Source organism: Sprattus sprattus, assembly GCF_963457725.1.
Source record: "Sprattus sprattus genome assembly, chromosome: 1".
Classification (NCBI taxonomy): Eukaryota; Metazoa; Chordata; class Actinopteri; order Clupeiformes; family Clupeidae; genus Sprattus; species Sprattus sprattus.
Window position 1 is genome coordinate 68,233,846 of NC_137920.1, and position 19,657 is coordinate 68,253,502.

At 40.5% G+C, this 19,657-nt stretch overlaps 2 protein-coding genes across 2 annotated transcripts; both read left to right on the forward strand.

The window, feature by feature from the left end:
• Positions 1–8,076: 8,076 nt before the first annotated feature.
• Positions 8,077–13,736, forward strand: hoatz (HOATZ cilia and flagella associated protein; the record flags this gene model as incomplete). The annotated part of the gene is made up of 6 exons (XM_080835950.1): positions 8,077–8,278; positions 8,392–8,424; positions 8,534–8,601; positions 11,287–11,346; positions 12,077–12,132; positions 13,632–13,736. The coding sequence occupies 6 exons, from the start codon at positions 8,077–8,079 to the stop codon at positions 13,696–13,698; spliced, it is 486 nt and encodes a 161-aa protein (XP_080692076.1). The 3' UTR covers positions 13,699–13,736.
• A 608-nt stretch (positions 13,737–14,344) lies between these two features.
• layna (layilin a) lies at positions 14,345–17,227 on the forward strand (the record flags this gene model as incomplete). The annotated part of the gene is made up of 8 exons (XM_080836659.1): positions 14,345–14,429; positions 14,737–14,754; positions 15,010–15,307; positions 15,589–15,746; positions 15,934–15,978; positions 16,413–16,499; positions 16,666–16,768; positions 16,876–17,227. The coding sequence occupies 8 exons, from the start codon at positions 14,345–14,347 to the stop codon at positions 17,225–17,227; spliced, it is 1,146 nt and encodes a 381-aa protein (XP_080692785.1).
• Positions 17,228–19,657: the final 2,430 nt, after the last annotated feature.

The window sequence follows — 19,657 nt, forward strand, 5'->3', positions numbered from 1 at the left end:
CGCAGAACCATATTTCGGCCTTTAGACTGGTGTATGCTATTTGTAGCTAATGCAAGGACAAATCACTGTCAGGAACAGGAACTTCATTTTGCAAGAAAGAAGCTGCTAGAAATCATATAGACTTGCCACATTAGCCAACTTATATGGATGTCAACTAGTTAAATCAAACTGTGCTAAGCCCGAGAGGTTACACCATTCATATTTTATAACACTTAAAGTAACAAAAGGCAATTATATCAGCCTTAGCTGGAGCACTGGCTTGAATAAATTGCACATCTCAAGAAACGAGTTTACACTAAAATTAGCTTCATCTCTGGTTAGTGTTTTACAGTGCAAACAAGAACAACTCAATTCAGTGCTGTGGTGAATGTGTAGCATTTAATGAAAACTTGTGAATACATTTTCAGGTCAGATGTCCTGTTGGCCTATATGTGATACCAATATCGGTTATACCAAAAGTGATACAGTGATAGCTACCAACATAATTTCTGGGCTTCTTATATGGGACCTTCCTGCAGGGCCCTATTTACGTTTGTCCAATAATGTCCAAGGAAATCTGAGGTGAAAAAATATTCAACCAAAACCAAAATGAAGAAATGTACAGAAATGCACACCTTGTAGTTAGAAAATGTACTTTCTGTTCACTCAACTGACCTGTTAATAAAAGCACCCTGCACCTGTTGAAACAAGGCTGCAGGCAAGCCTAAACTTGCCCACACAATGGCAACAAGTCTTTGACAAAAAAAGCTTCTATGGTAACCTATTCAACATCAACACTGCCCCACATGGAGATTTTCAATAATAATTGCAAGAGTCTGAATTGAACAACATTTTAGTTTAATTTGAAATGTTGGATGTTTCATCATGCCTTTTGTGGTGCTTGTTGGCGAGGTATGGGCCCTATGTCCATCTTTATCTTACGGAAATATTAATTAGAGGCTACAACTGTCAGTTGCTATTTTCCTACTTCAGTCACCATGATATAGGTAAGGTGGTGATAATCTATAAAAGGGATAGGGTTACATCCAGTGTAAACGTGTCTGTGGGTGGGCTGGGAAACAAATGAGTAAATAAAATGGCTTCAATTACAAAAGTTATAAAATGACGAATAAAAAAAAGGAAACGCAGACTTGAGAACTCCAGTCATATTGATATCAATTCTAAAGTTGTGACATGAATGTGATGGATTTGTATGGATTAACGTAGCCTAATCAATTGCATAACGGTACGCCATGTTTCTTATCGCTTCTTACAGTAAGCCGATGTGAAATCTTTAGTTGAGAAAATATTACATATTTTAAATGTACATGTGTTTTTGGTTTTTCTGCTGCAAGATAGGGCCACCCAGCGAAATGTATGGTCAATTACACGACTAATGGGGTTCGAATTAGTTTTCTGATTTGTGAGCAAATAATTCAAACTATATTAACTTTACGTTTATAGTAGTTGAATGAAAAGGGAAAGAATAGCAACCGTAACTATATATAGAGGTTAGTTGACAGATGTTAGTTTCTCCCTCCTCGGGTTGTTATCTAAATAGCAGGCTATCTCTACCGCCCGAACAAGCGCCTAAATGTTCGCGCTACTAGCGGCTCGCGCCTCTGCTGGCGCTGAATTCGAACTGTCATTTGCTCTGCTATAAAGAGTGGCGATGCACGAATGCATTCCAGCACAGTCGACTTACAGGTGTTAAGAGACAATTGAAAACAAGGCTGAGTTCTCAGGTAAGATCTTCTTAAGCTCCACAGCGTTGGCAGCTTTTAAATGGCCTAGCATGCAGACCAATGTGGGCAATTTTATTCATATTTTTTGGGCGGCTTTACGTAGCCTACATATTTAGATTAGAGGTAGGCCTAGGCTTTTAACTTTCAGCGTTCTTTTAATAGTCTATCTTCGCTACTTTTTATATTTTAGACCTCTGTCCCTAGGCTGTAGGCTACTCAGGGACTAGGCTATATAACCAATATGCTTACCTATATTTTAAATGACATAGAACCTTATTATTATATTTTGTATAACTTCAGTATTGTATTTTATGGCCAGTAGGACGTGGCCTAGGCTTATTTATCAATCTACTAAATGTGTCATGGGCTGTTGTCTTTGTTAAGCATTTTCAAACCTAACCCCACCTGGAGATGTGTCCTCAGAAACCGTAACAACAACATATTTCGTTGAGACACAAAAACTCAGATGGACGGAATCCTGGAATGAATTGAGCTCTGCACTCCTGGGTGGGCTACCATTTTACAGGTATAGGCTTTCACAACACAACGTCTATATATATGCCACTGAATGATATTATTTGGATGAATTCTTGATTTTTTTTGTTTGTTTGTTTGTTTTGTTTTCTTCAGAAGGGCCATATGCAAGTCTTTATGAATGCTTAGTCTGTCTATCCTACAGTGCTTCATTCTTTTCCTGAAATATGCTCCAGTAGCCTGTTCTTGCCTCCGTGGGGGCCTAATTTGGGGCTGGTTTGTAGGCAGTGTAGTTAGCTGATTGTTTCATTTCAGCTGCAATCACTAACAGTACTGCCAACACAACAGCCTGCATTAGACACAATCCCAGGCTTAAAGGCTATCTTTTCATATGGTGGAAACTGCTGTGGCTAATTAATGAATATTACTAATGAGAAAAAGCTATACAATATTGTATTCCATATTCCATAGTGTTGTAGGCTACACAGCTGCTTTTATATCTATACAAAATGTAATAGCCTATGCTACTGTAGCCTAGGATCGTAGGCTGAACAATTGCCTGGCAGTTGTCCCAGTTCCTTCTAAATCTAAAGAAACACATTGGTGAGTTTCTTCTATGGTCACCTGGCAGTGTAGTTAGCTGATTACAAAAATAAGAGTAATCACTAGCCTCACAGCCAGGTGAACTAGACAGATTGTGCAACTCGACTCATCTGGCAGTACATGAAGGATCTGGCCTACTTTGACCTAAATGTGATTGCACTGATGAGTAAATAAAAAAATCTATGGACATCATAAACTGTCTCTCAAAGAGTTTTTTGTTAACAAAACAAATCCCACAGCGCCCAGCCTGATTCTGACCACGTTCTCGTTCAGAGTAGCTGAGGGTCTCATACGATGTCACCTTGGTAACAGACAACACAAACCACTTCATGGCTGCGTCCGAATGCTCTTAAATGTAAGAGAGCTGTCTTACAACCTTGGTGTCTCATCTGTCTTACTGTCAGACAGCTGTCTTGCGCGAGGTAGATTTTTAAGGGTTAGATGTCTTAAAAAAAACCCGTTGTTTTCAAAGTTTTTGAGACATCATAACGTTCGGTAGCGTGTGACGTAGTCACGTAATCACGCTGTGTGTACTTAATTGCTCGCACTGGCGCGCGCTGTTCACTCCCAGTGATTGTAGAGATTGTGTTCGCGGTTCGCTGTTAATCAAAAGGCAACTCAAGTGAAGTCAAGTGAAGTTAAAGTTTATTTAGATTAGATTTAAAGTTAATTTTATTTAAACATAAGCTCATTTTAGTGAGGTAAGGTATATTTAACTAAGTTACGGTAAGTTAAGGTAAGGTAAGGTACGTTAAGGTAAGAGTAGGTGCTAAGAGAAGTTAGGTTGGGTTAATATACACTTTTGTTTTTAAAAGTAAACTTAAAGTTAGTTGGTTAAAGTTGTATCTATTTTAAATTGCAATGGCGAACAATTTGGCGAACATTTTGATAACTGTCCTTCGACAAGTTCAGGACTGGATGGAGAACTGGATGGAGGGAGAGAGGGCTCAGGAGGAAGAGAACAGGGGTCTGAGGAGAGCCTACCTCAGGAGGAGACTGAGATTGGCAGCCCACTTATCCGAGGTAAGTTTTTACATATCATTTTACAATAGAATCCGTGTTTTTGATAACATGTCAATTATCCATGATGTGACATAACTCTGCTATTTGCGATAGTATTAACGTCGAGACATAACCGCCGCGTACAGTATAGCTACCGTCAGGGCTACTGAGGTAAATACAGTGCAGTGTCTAGCTGACTCGTAGTCGCTTACAAAACGTTAGCCACATAGCATGTCAATTATCCATTTTACAATAGAATCCGTGTTTTTGATAACATGTCAATTATCCATGATGTGACATAACTCTGCTATTTGCGATAGTATTAACGTCGAGACATAACCGCCGCGTACAGTATAGCTACCGTCAGGGCTACTGAGGTAAATACAGTGCAGTATCTAGCTGACTCGTAGTCGCTTACAAACGTTAGCCACATTCTTTTCGTGTTTTTCATAACATGTCAATTATCCATGATACAGTATATAGCTGCCGTCAGGTTATACTTAATGAGCACACGCACATTTACAGTAATGTTCATTAATGTTCGTTAATGTTCACTGCACATGTCTAATGGATGGATTAATTAATTAATAGCATCTTAGATGAACAACTGTTAAACATCATTTAAATGTCATCCATTTCAGAGTGCCGGACGCTATGCCAGCCTGAACAGGGCAGTGCCCCTTCTCCGGCTTTATTTTGCTGGGGAAGACACTCGCCCTGATTTTCGGCTCAGCAGAGTCTCAATAACGGGATTGCTGCAGCTGCTCAACCAGGAGAGGGACCATGGATGGGGGCCAACCATAGAGGTCCTGGTGTTCCTGTTTTGGCTGGCCAGCGGTACGTCTTACCTGGGCCCTCGGACATCGAAATATGCCCCCACAATAATATTCAATCTCAAATATACTCACCAAATATTAATTGTCAGAAACTGTGAATTGCTCTGTCAACAGGTGCGTCCTACCGCGTGGTGTCGAGGGCGTTCGACATGCCCAAGGCCACGGTGCACATGGTGGTCCACAGGGTCTGTGGCTGTGTGGTGGAGGCGATGCCGAGGGTCATCAGGCTACCTTCCACTGAAGAGGGCAAAAGTGAGGTATCGGAGGGTTTTGCCCGACTGGCTAGGCATAGGGCTTTTTCCAGGGCCATGGGAGCCATTGACGGCTGCCATGTTCGTGTCAAATCCCCGGGAGAGCCCTATGGTCAGGATTACTTTAACCGGAAATTATTCGCATCTATACAGCTGCAAGCAGTATGTGACCATGCAGGGCGCTTTATAGATGTGTTTGTTGGATTTCCAGGTTCTGTCCACGACGCCCGGGTCCTAAGGCACAGCCCCCTGTACCAGTCTGCCGCGTACCCACCCCCTGGTTCCTTCTTGTTGGGTGATGGGGGGTACACCTGTCTGCTGAGGCCCATTGCCCTCATCACTCCATACAAGAATCCACTCAGGGGAGTGGCACAACAGAGGTTGGTACATTAAAATATGTGATTTTAATTACAATGTCACATAGATTTAGCTGTGTGTACTTACAAGTCATTAATTTTGTTCCCAACACTTACTTGTAGGTTTAACGCGCATCATGCCAGAGCTCGTTCGATCATTGAGCGGGCTTTTGGCATGATGAAGACCAGGTGGAGGTCCATCTTTTTCTGTGCCTTGGAGGTGGACGTCTCATTTGTGCCAGACGTCATTGTGTGTTGCACTATGCTTCACAATGTGTGTCTGGGCAATGATGATGTCCTACCGGTGGATGAGGAGGACCCTGAAGAGCCCGTCGGGGGAGAGGACCACGGCGAAACCGCAAGTGGTAGTGCCCTGCGAGACAGCATTGCAGATGAGCTGTCCGCACTTCAGTGTCCTCCACCCGAACACCAGTATTGTTGATAGTATTGTTGTTTAGTTATTGATTAATAAATTGTTGTATAGTTATTTGATTAATACATTTTTTTATGTAGTTCTTGTATAGTTATTTGATTAATAAATTTGTATGTAGTTCTTTGATTAATAAATTGTTGTATAGTTATTTGATTAATACATTTTTTTATGTAGTTCTTGTATAGTTATTTGATTAATACATTTTATGTAGTTCTTTGATTAATACATTGTTGTATATTTATTTGATTAATACATTATTGTGTAGTACTTTTATTAATAAGTTGTTCTATAGTTCTTTGTATATTGTAATTACATTAATTAAGATATTATAACACCGTTCATGTCATTGCAGGAACACTGACAGGAGCCGGAAACACCGCACTCAGTCCATCCCACCCTACTTACTACACTCACTCACTTACACACGAAATCAAAAATGACCAAGGAGGGTGGTCGCTCCCTGAGCCTGGGCCCTCCCGAGGTTTCTTCCTACATGGGAGTTTTCCCTCGTCACTGTTGCCCTTGTGCTTGCTTGGGGAGCTTTCCAATAAAATACAATTATTTTAACTTCACTGAAGTCAGTTGTTGTGTGATTATTTTATGTACTATAAAAAACACAATGCTGTAAATGTTTAATTATTGATATATTTATTTATTTATTTATTGTGGTGGTGGCAAGCCTGGTGATCTCCACCATCTCCCTCATCAGCCCCACCATGGTGTCGAGCCTTTCGTCGTTTTTTGTTCGCCGCTCTGCCTCCATCCTCTGCCGCTCCCGCTCCAGGGCCTGGTCCTCCTGCATCATATTAACTAAAAAAGCGGTGTTGTACCGCCGCTTTCCTCCTCTCTCCTGCCTCTCCTCTCTCGGTGGTGGGGAGGACATGGCAGCCAATGGGGGAGACTCTGCCATTGATGAACTGCAGGCAATAGGTAAAGAGGCACGCAGCACAGGTGGTGCTATAGAGTGCCTCTTGCCAAGCAGCTCATCCATGGCAGAGTACCACGGCCATGTGGCAGCCGTGTCCTCCCCATTGTCGGTTCCAGTGCCGGTGGGTGGGCACTTCAGCTCCTACAGATGAAAGTAAATACTTATTTTTCACACCGCATCAGCGCACGCAATATTACAATGGTAGGTCAAGTGTGACAATATGGTCATACCTTATATTTGGTCTTAAGGTTGTCCCACTTCTTTCTGGCCTGAAGTGGGCTGACCTTACCCGCAAGGCCAATGGAATGGAGAACCACCCTAAACAGACAGCAAATTGTTTCAAATATGTAAATGCCACTACATCTTTAACTGATTACTATGGCTAAAAGAGTAACTTTGAAAATACTTACTTCCATCCATCCATTGCAGTGTGCTTAAACCCCGTGAATATATGGTCCTTCTCAGCTCTGGCCTTTATGAATTCGGCCACGTCGGTGGAAGACCCTACATAGATATTAAATATTATGAAAAACATTTTAACCACCACAAGACAACTAGCTGAGAATTTGGTGTAACATATTGTGGTCAATGTACATTTGACAGTTAACATCTGACAGTTAATACAGTTGGATGTCAAGCATTAGCAATGATCTTTATCAACAGCAGATTACGTTTACAGTTCATTTTGTGTAGAATGTACATTTATCTAGACGATCATGAGCAACAGTTCACTGTTTCTTAACTGACTCGCTGGTGATTGGCAACTGACAGTTAACATCTGACAGTTAATACAGTTGGATGTCAAGCATTAGCAATGATCTTTATCAACAGCAGATTACGTTAACAGTTCATTTTGTGTACAGTTACAATGCACATTTATGTAGACGATCATAAATAACAGATCACCTTTTCTTAATGTACTTGTATTTGGAGATAAATACCAGAACTAACACCCGCAAGCCAGTTAACAAGTGACAGCTACTGTTAGCTACAAGTGACAGCTACTGTTAGCGACCTGACTAACGGATACCTCGCTAACGAAATCAGACCACTTTTGTTAATCAATCATGGCATAATGACATAGTACACTGTTTATTTCTCGGTAACTTTTTTTAAAAAAAAGCAAAAAAAGCAAAGAAACTTACATCGGTGAGGACTTTTGTTGGTCCGGGCTGTCATCATTACATCTTCTGCCGCCATCTTTTTTAAAATTTTCTCTCTGGGCTCTTCACGGCGCACAGCTTTATGGGTAATAGACAGCATCAAGGCTACACCGATGGTTCCTTGAAAAATGACCGTTATATGACGTATTCTAAGGTGTCTTATGACCCCTGAGAAAAAAATTAAGCAGATTCGGACGGTGCTTCCTTCTCTTCTTCTAAGACACCAGGGTGCTAAGACAGCATTTTAAGAGTATTCGGACGCAGCCATTGTAACCTCAGTTAGCTAGTTTTGTTGTCGATATCGTAATGGCAACTGATCCAGTGGACCATATAGACGTGGAAAAGCTTGCCGAGTTGGAAGCGCAGTATACTATTTTTGTTGGATCTTCACATGAAGATGTTTCTTATGCGAAGACTTTCTGGAATTCCCTAGCCTTGCAACCGCCAATAGAGTCGCGACTGGTATCTGCAGATATCCGTCAGCGACTAAAAGTAGCTAAAGATCCATGTGGGTATTCTGCTCTTAACTAAGTAACTTAGGCCAGTTAATTAAGTTAATTTAACTTGTTTGTTCATAAACAATGGTGAAATGTAATTTTTATATCTGCTATTTATGTTCAGCCATTAAAACAGCTCCACTGCCCAGTGTACACCGTGAGTATCAATACCTCAGCTAACGTTTTCTCAGTGGTTTTGTTACGCCTCTTTAAGGATTAGGTTTGGTCTTGAAGGTCTAAAGAGGCTAATATACTCTGTATTTCAGAGAATGATGTCCTCTTCGAGACAGTCTCAGAACAGAGGGTTGAAGACAGGCAAAAGTACAAAGACATGGTGAGAACAAAATGTGCATTCAATTCCGATGATAAGCACCTAGGCAACATGTGATATCAGACTAAGCAGGAACTTTTCCAGTGGCCTATTTATGGAGATATCTAAGGGGAAAGACTGTCTTACAAATGTAGGTCTTTGTTATTTGGTTGCCTCCTGTGGATGCCAGTTTTTGGTGTATTCAGCCATTTTCAGTATCACTCAATAAATTAGTTATCAAAAAATGCACTTCAAATATAGATTTCCTGTTACAACATTCACTTAGTTTTGGACAATTAGTATAGAGCAAAAATGTTCCCTCAGTGTATGCTCACTTCTATGCAGTTGTACTTGCTGCACTCCCTTGGCAGGCAAATAGGAAACAGACTGCCATGGCGTTATAGATGTTCGATGAAATATGATTAAAGATCATAGGGTTCAGGGTGTGGATCTGGCAGGCAAGATAGAGGCAGCCTTGATAAAACTGGTCCACGTGCTGCATTAAGAAAATGAATCTTCTATCATCACTACAGCTTTAAAATCAAAGCATTAAAACTGACAGACGAGGTTAGCCCTGCTGCATGCCTTTGCATCCTAAACAGATACATTATTATTATTATTAGCATCATCTCACGCTGTAGCTATCGTAGAAAAATAAATAATACCTATGAGGTGGTCAAAGAAATGGTTTTCTCATGCACACAGTTTATATTAGCGAGGTTCAGATTTTACTGCCCTTTAATCTTGTCATGGTTAACATCGCTCAAAGTATTGACATAAAAGGTGATTACCCTTTGACCTCATTTGTTTTTAGGGTGTGAAATTTATTAAAAGAATGAACACCTCCCAACAAATCTCAAACAAGTACTTTGCATGACTGTTGTATAAATCATAAAACAGGGTAGAAACAGGTAAATCTGGGTAGTATCAGCATCAATTAATCTCAAAATAACACCTAATACCAAAACTCTGGATACAATGAAGGCATTGTTATTTCATTTCCGGAAAAAAATAATAGGCAGTTAACTATTATTTAGTAGATGGAATTTGGTGATGTATTTTTCTATCATCATGTGCAGCATCATGTGCTGTCTGGAAAAGTCTTGTCTCCGACTAAAACGACAAAATATGATTACCACAGTGTTTACAACACCTGATCTGGGCTGAGGTTTACTTTACACTATACAATAATCCTGAGTGATTGCCCACATCTTGGATTACCTGATGCTTTAAAGGTCCTGCAAATTAAATCAAAGGAGCATCTAGCATTGATTTAGGGGGTTCATCCATGTCCAGCTGACATAAATCCTCCCACTGCCCACAGAGAAGCAGCCAATCCAGTAATGCTATACACAGGGTTGGCATCCCATACACTCAGCTTAGCCCCATTTAGCCTGCTCTCTTCGCCTTGATGAATGTGTCTGCAGTGTCTCTCTATAGCCACATTCAACAAGCCACACCGACTAATCGGATTAGCGAGGAGGGCTGGGTATCCTCAGATCAATTCATCTAAGAGGGGTTATGAGAATTAAGGGGACCATTGATTTATCCCACCAGAGGTTACTGTCAGACCAAGAAACAGCTCATCATCTTGTTTTTAAACTCGCTAGAGCCCACACGACAGAATGCTGACCACAGCTGCTGGCCTCTGTTTTTGCAGGGCTGCCTTTATGAGTAGCTCCACAGTTTTATTTCGCTTTTGAAAGATGCCTGATAAGGAGATGTAGCGCTGGTCTCCTGACCTCTCTCAGTCGTTAGGTATTTGAACCCCTAATGGCTCTGCAATGCAGCCTCTTTGTAGTATCAGATATGGCTTCTCTTTTGAATTGTTAAATCACATGCTAAATTATATCTTAACACTTATTGTAGCTAGACTAGAATGATGCTTATTAATAATTTCAAACCCTTGGGGATATGATGCCCCCCCCCCCGTACTCACTTCTCACTGGCATGTGGCATGTGCAGTTGCGGTATCAGAGCTTGGTGTGTAGCTAGATTCATGCCACTCCCATTTCTCAGCTTTTCTGCTGAGGGTAATCAACCTGGAAGCCTCGCAATGGATTGGCCTCTAGAGAAAAGATCCATTTGATGAGATTCCTCTTAAGTAATTGACCCTCTTCCAAAGCCCTCTGAATCAGGGCGTTTAAGGGAAATTGTGCATTTCAGAAAAGTTGCGTTGACGTTTTCACTAAAGCTTTACTTTAATTCGTCATCTTCTCAGTGGTCATATATTCTAGTGCAAATACTGGTTGTTACAAGCCATACATTTACTATGGGCCAAATGGTTAAAATAGCGTAGGACTTACAGTAGTCTAAATGCTGTAAATTGTGGTATTTTGTAGTTCACATCAAAGTGTTGATATTTATTAATGATCTGAATTTGAAATGACAACATAACGGTTATTGATTAACCCACAGTTAAATGACATCCTCTTTCCATGTGTAATGGATTGCATCAAATGGCAGTAACTGCAGGAGGCCTTGTCCCCCATTTCCTGAAGTGTTAAATCAAAGTTATGAGGCTGGTTTGGTAATTGCTGCTGTTGGTCTGGAGAGAAAAAAAACAGCTGTGCTCTCTTCAGCGGTGATAACATTATAGTATACACAGAATAATCTGTTCCCAGCTATGCAAACAGACGGGTTTTTGGCAGATATTGTTAATTACAGTATATCACTTTGAAATATGGAATTCTGATTTATTTTTTAAAGGCTAAAAGGAGAGACGAGATTATGGTGCTTCTAAAAAAACAGAGAGAGGAAAGAATAAAGGTAAGATTTTTCTCCTCGTTGAAACGGAAATATGTCCAATAGTAATGTACATTGCATCGCTTTTTTCCCCTTTTCAAAATCAGTGTTGCCAGCAAAAAGTAGAAATAAAAAATGGGGAAAGCACAGGGAGATGCACAGTGATGGCTTTGTGTCTTGATGAGGCTGAATTATCTCTTGCACAGGCTAATACAGCCATTTTAAACTTGGACGGGAAGAATAGTGTGCCTTGGACAGCCAAGTGCTTTATTTCACTTCTATCCATTAGAGTGCTCTGTCTTTGCTCCTCAGCACTTTTTCCCTAGAGCCTCAGCAGTTCTGGGAGTGGTAGCTGTAGTGGGGGAGGAGCACCCTAAGGCTCTCCCTTTAGTGACCATTCATACATCTCTGGGGACAGGGGTGATGATGAGGGTCAAGGAAAGGCTTGTCATCTGGTCAACCATAAAATAAATGCTTGTGGGACAAGCTTTACAATGAAAATGTGAAATTATTTTTTTTTTCTTACTGGGATCTTATTAACCAGGGCAACATAAAAGTAAGAGGTGTATTCCAGTTCTTCTTTGAATTAAATTGTGTTTTCGTTGGGGTTGAGCAATACAGAAAGTTAAAACAGATGCCACATTTGTAGTATTCACCCTGCAGTTTTACTGTAAATACTGGAGGCTAGCCATTGTAAGTCCTTTTTAGGAGTGCACTGTTGCGGTTTTACTTAAAATGCTTGTTTTCTCAACAGAGAGAGATGCTTTCTCGCCCCTTTAAGCCTAAACCCAAGTGTCATCAAAGTAACAGGTATGCCACTTTTTAAGTTTAAATTCTAGTCTACTCATTCAGCACTTGTCTTATTTATTGTAAGGGAAGACATAATGTACACGTAGGCACTGCTTTTGATACATGGCACAAATAGTATGATCCTGGAATGTTTACAAATGGAGGAAGTGATGGCGGATGCCAGGGTAAGGTATTGATCCTGGAAGCAGCAACTGTAGTGGACCCTGATCTTAACCGATAATTTACTGCCAGAGAAACTGGGAGGAGTATACTATTTTGCTGATGTAGCTTGCATTAATCACTACAAATTAAGGATAGGAACTGAAAAATGTTTCTCTTTACTTCCAGCGATACAGTGTTGTGACCTATTGACTTGCACTCTGGTTCATATTAGACATGCTCTTTTCCTATGCAAGAAGGCAGGGCCAGGAAAAGACAATCCAGCGTTCTAGGGCAAAATTGTGATTGCAAATGGCAGATCTATACCCTCCATGTCGATGGCCTTCATCTTTCCATCCCTCTGCTCTTTATTTTCCGAAGCTAGGCTAGTCACTGCTGCACTAGAACTCACAGCTAGACTAAGGTTAGCTTCTTGAGCAGTATTGGAACCTTTCTGGAAAAAGTATAATTTTATACAGCTTTCCAAGCTTTTCCACTTTGCCTGTGCTAACCTTCTATATTCAGCACCACCAGGCATTGAACGTCTCATTGTGATGACCATGACTACTGCTCAGAGTATGAAAATGTTAAAAATTCCCTGCTCTTGGCGAAGCCCTCGATTATTCAGTGATCATGCTCTTCATTTTTGCAAAGTTTGTCATGGTGTGTGGCCCACTAGCATTTCCGCCAACCCTGGAACTGGGCACTTACATTTCTAAAGAGAGCTAATGGATATGTTCAAATGACATGTTGGTGTTCACTTAAATTGCCAAAACACCAGGAGTAAACCATGAGCTGACAGTCAGTTATGGCTGGATGTTCTAAACCCTTTTGCCTAATAAAGCAACACTGTGCAACTATTTAAATATGTTTTTGCAGGCAATTGACAAATAAACATGCCTGTCGTTCCCGCTAACCATCCAGGATGTGCCCAATGTACTGTAGTTCTGTTTTTTTCTGGGCCAGAACACTTGTATAAGAAAAGCTTCCACAGCACGCCATTGCCAAAACACATGAGTTAGAATGTTAGTAAGCTTTTGTCAGTGCCAACTGGGTGGTTTTTGCATGCCTTTTAGGTATAGCTCTCTAGTCGAAGACCAAAACGCCTTACTTACTAGTAAGTCACAAGAGCTAAGGGCTGAATTGTACAAGTAAGCAGAAGGCATTAAGCACTCTTGAAAGGCACCGATAAATAAGAACAGTGGTATGTTTGTTTGCTCTTTACATTAGTACATGCACTGGGAGAGATGGGTCTATGAATAGGTACACACAAATTGACAAAACATGCATATGACCCCACAGGGTCCTTCCAACACCTTCTGTCCAGACTTAATTACTAATTTCAAACCTTGTCTCTGCAGACATGATCCAGATACCTCTTCACAGGATCTAGAAGAGGACATACAGCATGTTAGGAGCCTACAGTAGACTCCGAGTTCAGATCCATGAATACCCATCAGTGAATCACTTTACCCAAAGATCCCTGTGGGAAAGGAAGTGTACTTAATTGTGCATTTTCAAATCAGTGCACACAATTTTGTAAACTGAAAAGGTGTAATTTTTTTTTTATTATTCCTGGCCCATCTATGTGTAGACAATACAATTATGTATGTATGTCTGTATGGGCCGCAGTTATCCTGCTGAAAATACTTGAGTGTGTCTAAACAAAAGAAGCAATCTACTTGAGATTAAATCCTGGTCTCACTCGTTAAAATAAAATAAACTTGCTTCCTGCACAAGCTTTGCCTCTGTTTTAATGAGTGCGCTTCTTGCAATTGCGCAATGCTGTACATGACAAATAGGCTATTGTCTAGCCTACACCAGCGTGTCCGTCATCTGAACTACTGATAATGGCTTGGTGGTTTTAACGTCATGAACGCCGACTCCTGCCTTCTCCCGCGCCTCATTCCAGTCTGGTATGGACTGCTGACAAAATGCCAACCAACAGCAGGACTCTGGACTGCCTACATCGTGGTGTCTACATTTGGAACATTTTCGAACAAGTGGATTGTGTATATACGAATATATTAACATTGAGGAATAAATATTGTTAACAAAATATGAACAGAAGAAAATGAAAGAAATGGAGTTTCTTGTCATTTTTGGTTACGCACTTGTTATCTGCTACCCACCAGCCTCCGCATCGAAGCTATTGAGCGGTAAGAAATATTCGGATATTCTGCGCATTTGCCCTTCGTGAATAAGTAACTTATTGTGCGTTGTACTAAGTGTGGGAATCGCACAAAAAGATATATAGGTACTGTTATGAAGTGGTTTATTACGTATAAGTGGTTTACTAGTTTTGATATCAACAAGTAACTAAAGTGTTGATTTCCAACCCTCATCCTTATCGAGTGCCTGTGTTTTTCTAAAATTAAATTGCTGTGCAATTGCCCGTGTTTTACTAAAATAATTAATTTTCTAATTGTCTGACATGACCATTCTTCTTGTAAATCTCTTACGCAGACTTTTACGAGCCGAGAGGTATGTGGAAATTTATATTCCATGGATTGCTGAATGTTTCCCATCTAGATAAACATCTTCTAATTGATATATTGTATGTGCGCAGGCTTCAGTTTCTTGGGACTGTTTCTGTTTCATTATTTAATTATGGAGATAATTCATCCGAGTTTATTTCAGTAGATTCCTACATAAGTCAACATGTAGCCTATAGATATACATTGCCAATTACACATAAGGCTTTTCTGATGCAGAATTGGTCTTATCTTCTTTCTAAAGGGCAAAGAATATGCAAGCGCGGAACAGAGCGCCCCTGCTATAAAATTGCCTACTTTCAGGACACCAGACGCAAAGTGAACTTTGAGGAGGCGAGCCGTGCTTGCATAAGTGATGGCGGAGAGCTGCTCAGTATAGAGTCCGAGACTGAGCAGCGACTGATACAGAACTTCATCCAGGAGCTGAGAGCTACAGATGGAGACTTCTGGATTGGATTACGCCGAGATGAGGGTTACGAGGAGACGAGTGCGGACTGCCCATCACAGTACTACTGGCTGGATGGAAGCCAGTCAACATTTAGGTCCGAAATTGAGACTGTTGAGTTTAGTGAAGATCAACATTAATGATGATATTATATCAAATTGCCAATTATACGTTAAGTATTGCTATGTGACATTAGTCTTCTTACTTTTGAACATCTAGTAATTTGACCATGCCAATCCAAATGGTCTAAAATTAGATTGTTGGTCAATAACCATTGCCCAGTTTGGCCATCAGTTCATTACATCCTACATAACATGATACATCTAGGAATTCCTACCAATTTACCTATAATGTATCTGTTACTACTGAACCTTCCAGAAACTGGCACTGGGACGAGCCATCTTGTGGCTATGAGGTGTGTGTGGTGATGTACCACCAGCCGTCTGCTCCACCTGGGCTCGGAGGCCTCTATATGTTCCAGTGGAATGATGACAACTGTGAGACAAAAAACAACTTCATCTGCAAATACACCAAAGGTAGTCATATATGGCAGTGGCTTCTTTTATCTGTGAAAAAGTCAATCAAAGCCCTATACTTACAAGACCATTATTTTAGCCATTTTGATCACTTCCCTTTTGTCTGTTATCATGATAAGGACTTGTGAAACTTGGCTGTGTTCTGAAGGACAATAGTTTGTAATCCTCGCTTCACCTATGATTTCAGATATCTCCCCCGAGCCTACCCCATCAGGAAATGGAACTGCTCCAGGTAAATGCTGAAGAAAGGACATCATATTGTCCTTTTGAGAATAGAGATTGAAAATGCAAGTGTTGCTGTTTATTGATCGTAAGACATTTGATATTTCAAAATTTAAAGAACTTAATTTTAAAGTGACCTATACATATGCAATATGAATGAACTATACACTGAAATTATTTTTTGGTGTTTTTGTGCAAAGACTAACTAAGGACACTTTATGGATATACTGTATATTACCACTTCAGTACTTGAGGTCCTTAGGAAGACTGTGGCTTCCAATTTATATGAAGGAAAATCCAGATCTTGAAACAATGGTCCTAGCTCACTGTTGGAGTCCATTGATTTCATTGACACACAATGAGTCAGAGGCCCTCTAATTGGTCCTTTTTCCTGTCAAGATTACTTAAAATGATCGAAAGTCTAATTTGAAGTATTTTTACCAGGTGCTCCACTACCATCCTTGCAGTCAAAATATCCTTCAGTAACACTAAATGATGACAGGATGAGAGTTGTTGTATCTCCAAACCCAGGTACTCACCAATTACACTACATTTAGTCATTTAGCAAAAGCTTTTATCCAAAGGTATGTACAAAGGAGAGAACAATCAACCTACAATCAAATATAAATAATAAAGAATAAAACTGTGTAAAAACGTATTCACAGAATATTGTTGACAACTATTATTTTTGTTTCAGATAATGCCTTAAATATTGCCTACATCATTCTTCCTACTATTCCCTTGATCCTGCTGTTGATAGTTGCATCTGGAGTTTTTTGCTTCAAGCTTCTCACAAAGAGGTATGATTCACTGATCTCATATATGATATTCCCATTTCGAACCTCAGTCTTTCAGGTTACAATCTCCTGTCTCCTAATCCTAATCCTAACCTTATGTATGAAAGTAGGGGGACGGACCAAAATGAGACCTGCCCCAAAGAGCCAGGCTACTGGGTCTCTCCTGAACGCTGCAACAGCCCCAATCAAGACGTTTACAACGTCATAAGGAAGCAGCATGATGCAGACCTGGAAGGGGCACGGCCGGACATCAAGAACACCTCCTTCCTGGGTTCCTCTCCAGACACGCCACCTGAGGACTATGACAACCTGACTGGCCGCGACACAGAAAGTGGCTTTGTGACGCTGGCGAGCACCGAGAGCGGTTTCGTGACCAATGACATTTACGACATGTGCCAGCTGCGTGGTAGTGGACGATACCACCGTGACACGGAATGGATGGACAGTGTGTATGGCTATTGAGAAGGTCCTGCATTCTGTGAACAACTAACTACCACCTTGTGCCAAGTAGTAAGGGCTTGTTCTTCTTCACTCCCGCCCCCACGCAGCCTGCTGTTATATTTTGCCAGATGGATTGGTTTCGGTATGCATCTTATCCTCTGATCACATCCAGGTTGCATCACGGCATCATTCTGGTGTTACCTGCATGCATTTCAATTGACTACTGTCCTGTTCTCCGATGAAGAGTTATCCTCGCGTACCGACTGCACAGTTAAAGGGGTGGACAGAAGCATGGAAGCACTCACTCCTTGGTTGCATGAAGCCTCCGAAGAGCATCTATCAGTTTGCATCATGGCAGAAGTAGTCCACCAGCCAAGTGGTATGAAATGCTCTCTGAAGCAATGACTTCAAGAGGATCTGAGTGTAAACTGGTGTTTGTGTGATGTCCTATAGAGGTGATCTAAAGAGACATTAGCCTAATCTTGAATTTACAATTATTAAAAGCAAACCTTTAATATTGCATCAGATGGAAATTATTGATTGAGGGCTGTGTCAAGGACTGCCTGTGACTGTAAGCAGCAGTTTTACCTATGGATAAGCTAGAACCAAACAGAAGAGTGACTGTAGACCTCTGTAGGTGGATTTGCATGGCCCTCTGTTGCTGCTTTACTTGGAACTGTTGCAGGGTATATGGTAGAGAACTATGTCCTCTGCAGATTGATCTTGCCTGAGTTATTGATGCCGAGGTACTTGCTGCTTTGCCTACACTGGAATGTGTTTGTCATGTCAAGGAAACTAATAAAAACAAGCTAATGAACGACAGTGAACATGAAGGTAAAGATGTCTAAAAGCAACTGGAAACTGGTGTTGTATACAGCAAGTAAACATATTTTGTAAGGTTTTGTATATTACAAGATAGATGTAAAGAATGACCTGAAAAGCATGAGATAGGTAGGGTGCTCTAGTTTGATATCTGAGACTGTATACTCACGTAGATTCACATATTTGGAATTTGGTCATTAAAAAGCAAACACAAGATTATGTCATTTCACACGTGTGTGTCTGATCTGTATCTGGATGTTTTGAGCATTGTATTACTACCGCATAGTTACAGAAATATTTTGCCAACAAATTCAATAACACATTTGAACAGATTGCAGGTCAGATTATTTACATAACTTATTCTGTATAAATTACTTAAAACCTTCCACCTACAGCTAATGGCTGAGAAGTAACGCATATAAACGTCTCTCAATGCGACATGTCTTCAAGAGGAAATGGCTTTATATTGAATTGAGGTTACATTTACCATTTTGTAAGCTTACCGTAGGCTGTAGTTTTTATACTGATTTATACCACTGATCCACTGGAACTGTATAGCCATAGGTTCATTGACATCACAAACAGCACTCCCAATTCAGTACCTGTAGCAAGAAGTAAAATAACTTTATTATATTAGTGGGAATGTGTGCCAAATATATGGAACTGTATTATATCAAAAATATCTGTTAATGCATTCAATTCATACATCTATCAATGCACACGCCATTACATTTCTTCATCATTGGCTTACTGTACAGCACACAATACAAATAAGAGGCATGTCTAATATAAGCAGAGCATCTCCCAATTACCAGTTTGGAGTGTGACATTCTTTACTGACCCGTAGTGGTGTCAGGAGCTGTCACTCAAGTTTTTCAGATGATCAGAAGGGGGCCTTTAGGATGGTGGACACAACTATCCCTTAAACTGCATTAAGTCAGAAACAGATTCATCTGCACGAATTGACGTACACAAGAAAGTACTGATTGTGACATCAGTGTGTAACACGATACGTTTGAAACAATAATGGTCTGGTTTAGTGTACACACGAAGGAAAAGTCTCTGCAGTAAGATTGTGGGGTCTGTGACTGCATCCAGACTTCAGGGTTTCTTAGGGGTAATATGTACAGAACTGGCCGCTTTTCTGCTTCATCTTATCTGCCCCATCATAGAGTAGAGGGACTGCGCTACCATTACTAACAACAGAAAAACATTTATATTTCCTGTGGGATAAAAACTAAGTAAAAACAATGCAGAGCTATTATGGTAATAAGAGAGACACCATAGCTTTTTTCTTGACTTGCCTAAATGTAATTCCTATGATAATTATAATGATGAGTACACAATCACAAACATGCCAGAGAACAAACGTGACGCACCAGTCTTGCCACAATCAGATATGCCAGATGCATGATTGTTTTGAAAATCTACAATCCTCTAGATGTTTCAACTTTAAAAATAAGTTTGTGTCAAAATTGATATTAAGATTGTGTTTGCTTCCCAACACAAAACAATGGGTTTTATATTGACCAATGACTGGTGAGGGAGTGTGTAACAGTCTATGCTTCACCTAATATAGTAAATACTCATCTCGGTCCCACTGAATGACATGTGCACACTAGGATCCTG